Source organism: Electrophorus electricus, chromosome 3, assembly GCF_041902795.1.
Source record: "Electrophorus electricus isolate QZ-2024a chromosome 3, ASM4190279v1, whole genome shotgun sequence".
Taxonomy (NCBI): domain Eukaryota; kingdom Metazoa; phylum Chordata; class Actinopteri; order Gymnotiformes; family Gymnotidae; genus Electrophorus; species Electrophorus electricus.
The window spans coordinates 38,034,491-38,039,490 of record NC_137499.1 but is presented as its reverse complement, the minus strand read 5'-3'; the positions used below and the strand labels follow the sequence as shown (position 1 = coordinate 38,039,490).

The window sequence follows — 5,000 nt, the reverse complement described above, 5'->3', positions numbered from 1 at the left end:
TGCTTGAGGAGAACTCTGGCTGCTAAAGCATTCTTACTGTAATATATACTATTAGATTGTATAATGAATAATAGATTAATCAATAGATTGAGATTAATAACTAAATAATACGTGTCTCACTCTCTCTCTCTCTCTCTCTCTCTCACACACTCTCTCTCTCTCCATCTCTCACACTCTCTTTCTCTCTCACACACACACCCTCACTCACTCTCTCTCTCTCTCTCTCTCTCTCTCTCTCTCTCTCTCTCTCTCTCTCACGCACATTCCTCCACGTGCACGTGCGCCTGTGTGTGAGAGCAGGAGATAAATGGGGTTCACCTCAGCTCACTACCATTTACCTGCACACACACCCACACATACACAGACACACACACACACACACACACATAGATACGTACAGACCATCTGTATCAGCTCACAGATAAAAACGGCTGCTGCATTTGAGTAGCTATATTTGTTTGAGGAAGAGAGAAAAAATATATACGTGTGTGTGTGTGTGTGTGTGCATGTGTCTGCATGCTATCCATTAAACACTGGTATTCATTCCAAAGTAAAGAAGCGTTCAGACTAACTATAAACACCAAGACTCTCATGAGAAGTGCCATTTTGTGTGTTCTGTGGAGGATTCATGTGTTCCCAAAATGTCCAAACTGCTTTCAGGACCAAACAGAAAACTTCTTCCACAGACATTGGGATGGCCAGTCCTAAGAGGTATTCAGTGGGAATCTTGAACTAGCGTTGGCATGTCCCTTCCTTCCCAGTGAATGTGGGAGTGCAGTGGATAGAGACACAACTCCCTTTTGTAAGAGACAAAAGTGTGTCCCCTCTCTGTGGCCACAGCTCCAGTGTGTCCTCTCTCTGTGGCTACAGGTCCAGTGTGTCCCCTCTCTGTGGTCGCAGCTCCCGTGTGTCCCCTCTCTGTGGCCATAGCTCCAGTGTGTCCCCTCTCTGTGGCCACAACTCCAGTGTGTCCCCTCTCTGTGGCCACAGCTCCAGTGTGTCCCCTCTCTGTGGCCACAGCTCCAGTGTGTCCCCTCTCTGTGGCCACAGCTCCAGTGTGTCCCCTCTCTGTGGCCACAGCTCCAGTGCCTCCCCTCTCTGTGGCCACAGCTCCAGTGCCTCCCCTCTCTGTGGCCACAGCTCCAGTGTGTCCCCTCTCTGTGGCCAGAGCTCCAGTGCCTCCCCTCTCTGTGGCCAGAGCTCCAGTGCCTCCCCTCTCTGTGGCCAGAGCTCCAGTGCCTCCCCTCTCTGTGGCCAGAGCTCCAGTGCCTCCCCTCTCTGTGGCCACAGCTCCAGTGCCTCCCCTCTCTGTGGCCAGAGCTCCAGTGCCTCCCCTCTCTGTGGTGTCAGATCTCTGTCTTCACACACCTACCTAACACCAAGGCTAACGGGAATGATGATATGATTACGGATCATTAAAATCCACTCAGCAACTTGAATACTGTTGATTTTTAATACTTGTATTGAAAACAGATGAGTACTAAAACAGATGAAATTACTGAAGAAGAACAGTATTCCAGATGATCTTAACACATGAAGAGACAGGTGCATGGTGTACATATCATAAACACAATACAATGATAAGTGTTCGTGAGCACTTAGGTTTACCAGGTATACCAGACTTATACATAGATCTACCACATGTGTATATAGATCTAATACATGTATACATAGATCTACCACATGTATACATAGATCTACCACAGGTATACATAGATCTACCACATGTATACATAGATCTACCACAGGTATACATAGATCTACCACAGGTATACATAGATCTACCACAGGTATACATAGATCTAATACAGGTATACATAGATCTAATACAGGTATACATAGATCTACTACAGGTATACATAGATCAAGTACAGGTATACATAGATCAAGTACAGGTATACATAGATCTACTATGTAGATGTAGATCTACCACAGGTACACATAGATCTACCACAGGTATACATAGATCTACCACAGGTATACATAGATCAAATGCAGGTATACATAGCTCAACAACAGGTAAACATAGTTCAACTACAGGTATACATAGATCTACCACAGGTATACATAGATCAACTACAGGTATACATAGATCTACCACAGGTATACATAGATCAACTACAGGTATACATAGATCTACCACAGGTATACATAGATCTACCACAGGTATACATAGATCAACTACAGGTATACATAGATATACCACAGGTATACATAGATCTAATACAGGTATACATAGATCTGCTACAGGTATACATAGATCAACTACAGGTATACATAGATCAACTACAGGTATACATAGATCAACTACAGGTATACATAGATATACCACAGGTATACATAGATCAAGTACAGGTATACATAGATCAAGTACAGGTATACATAGGTCTAATTAATGATGTGTGTAAGGACGCCTTTATTCATGGAATTTGTGAAGTCAGCTCATGGACCCAATGCCTCTTTGGTTAGCAATCAAAACTGGAGCACCATAAACCTTATTTTATAAATGATAAAAATGACAGAATCAATGAATGCACACTCCTGGATATAATCTCTCCAAACCCTGTCAAGGTATATATGGATAACTAGTAGATTCCATCGCATCCAGACAGTTCCAAAATTCCACAGAGCGGGACTGATGTCTTCTTCCAGTGATCTGGATTAGAGCCGAAGGATTCCAAACGTGCAAAGATAGACATGGAATGAAGTGGTGGACTGGATAGCCTGATCCAAAACCACCATTCACTGTAAAAATGAAAACACATTCAGCACGACTCCTACACGTGTCTGGGCTGCAGATTTAACAAAGCAGGCGTGTCCGCTGCCTCTCGCTGTGAACTCACCTTGCACGGTACAAGCAGCCCCGGTGAAGTTCAGCCATGAAGTCATAATTGTAAGTCAGATAAATGCTGTAAAGGTAAATGTTAGTGTAAATACCTTCAGGCTCGTGGTGCAGGATTTGGGCTTTGGCGTGATTGGCTGCGTCAGTGGACAGGGCTCAGGCTGTGTGGGAAGGACATTGCCGTACCAGCATTATGAAGATGACTTTTCAAATATGTCTGCTAGTAGGCCTCAACTATTGATGAAGAGCAGAAAAAAAAGGTTGTTTCTGGTAGCGGCAGGTTGTTCTTCTGAGTCTTGCTTATTTAAGTATTTAAAATATCACTCACTTGTTAATCAGTAGTTTTTGCTAATGTGTGCTTTGCTCAACAGTCTGGCCACTAAGTGTCTTTGGAATCATCAGATTTTTAACAATGAAAGCAAAACAAATTGCAACGTTTGGAGGAAGAGATGCTTTCTTCATGTATAAAAGCAAATCCAGGTTTAGTGCTGGGCCCTCATTTTATGCTAAAAAATGTAAATGTTATTGAGAGAAAGAAAAAGGGTGCATATACACACACTTTATTAGGAGATTTATCTTGGTCTTGTATTTGTGTGTTTGTGTGTGTGCGTTGGTGTGTGTGGCCAAGTTTTGTTAATCATAGTGCATTATTCACGTTTGTGTTTTTGTGTTTTTCTATGTGTCAAACCCTTAGGCCCCATTACAGCAGATGATGATGACGATGATGATGATGATGATGATTTATCTTTTATTATTATTACACGATTATAATATTAATGCCCAAACCATCTCAGGGCCAACATCAACATGGCATAAACTGTTCATTCAGTGCCTATGCTGTTCTGACACGCTCGTGCCGCTCAGTGGGTGTTGGCTGCACCACCGATTGGCTCGCGGCTCTTCCCCCAGTGCACCATGGGAGCTCATTATAGGCGAGTGCTTGCTGTGGTGCTCTGTGCCATCACAGATGCATGAGCCTCTTCATTAAGGACTGTTCAGCTTCCACAGAGCAGAAACCACACAGACCACACATCCTCCCTCATTAACACAATCTTCCCTGGAGTCCGTGGAAGAGACAGAGAGACAGAGGGAGATTTATTACGGAAAGGCTCATTATCACCAAGCCGTTCCCCTTAATCACGAGGCTGTGCACGTATTTTTGGCCATAATTTCATTTATTCTAATAGCAGATTATTTCTCTGAAATGTGCTCTTCTGAGAAGTTATTTCCTGTGTCTGTGGTTATGTTGCCGATGGCCTCACCATGGTTGTTTGTTTGTTTGTTTGTTTTTCTTATGTAAAGGCAGTAAACATGCGGGGGAAGGGCGATACGATAACAGGAGGTTTTATTATGATTCCGGGTGCAGGACGCTTGAGCACAGAGCATTAGGGAGGAGGCGTGGAACATCGCGATGAGCCGGTCCAGGCGGAATCCAGGAGCCAAGCGGGGAGGGCAGAGTCCAGGAGGTGGAGAGGGGTCAGGCCGAAGGCTGGGTCTAGAAAACACAGTTCAATAAGCAGGCAGACAGACAGACTGGCCACATGCTCCAGGACGAGGTCAGAGAGGAAGAGGACCAGCAGGTGTGGAGGGTTACAGCTCCAGTGAGCTTGACCAGACCTGGTGAGGTGTGTCACAGGAGCGGCCACGTCTGGGTGGGGCAACGTGGGTGCGAGGGGCTTGTACATCGCGTGAGGGCTCGTTTGTTCGGTTGTCTCCGTACAACTCCCTCACTCATTATCCCTAACGAGCTACAACAGTGATGTCATATTCTAGAGCAGAGTTTGGATGAAAGAAGTGTGTGTGTGTGTGTGTGTGTGTGTGTGTGTGTGTGTGTGTGTGTGAGTGTGTGTGTGTGTGTTCTCTGTCTTTTTATTTGTGTCTCCGAGTTTTCAGGCTTCATGTCTCCGTCCTGCTTTTTGTTTTTCCTTCCTTCTTTCTTTTGTTCTCTGCACTCTACACTTTTCTTTCTTTCTCCCTGCTTCTATCGCTCTGTGTACCCTTCATTTGAAGAACTCTCTCACTCCCCCGTCCCTCTGTCCTGCCCAGAGCCGGAGTCCGCGTCACTCCCAGTCCACCCAGTCTGGGCTGGCGGACCAGGCGTCCAAGCTCTCCTTCGCCTCGGCCGAGTCTCTGGAGACCATGTCAGAGGCGGACATGC

General features: G+C 45.3%; 1 protein-coding gene across 16 annotated transcripts in view; it reads left to right on the top strand.

The window, feature by feature from the left end:
• Positions 1-5,000, top strand: part of srcin1a (SRC kinase signaling inhibitor 1a) — a 111,249-nt gene that overhangs the window by 71,548 nt on the left and 34,701 nt on the right. For all 16 annotated transcript variants that reach the window (XM_081711445.1, XM_035523731.2, XM_081711449.1 and 13 more), the window contains one exon: positions 4,889-5,000. This exon is cut by the window's right edge and continues 84 nt beyond it. In XM_081711445.1, coding sequence (XP_081567571.1) covers positions 4,889-5,000 — 112 coding nt within the window. The remainder of the gene's footprint in view (positions 1-4,888) is intronic.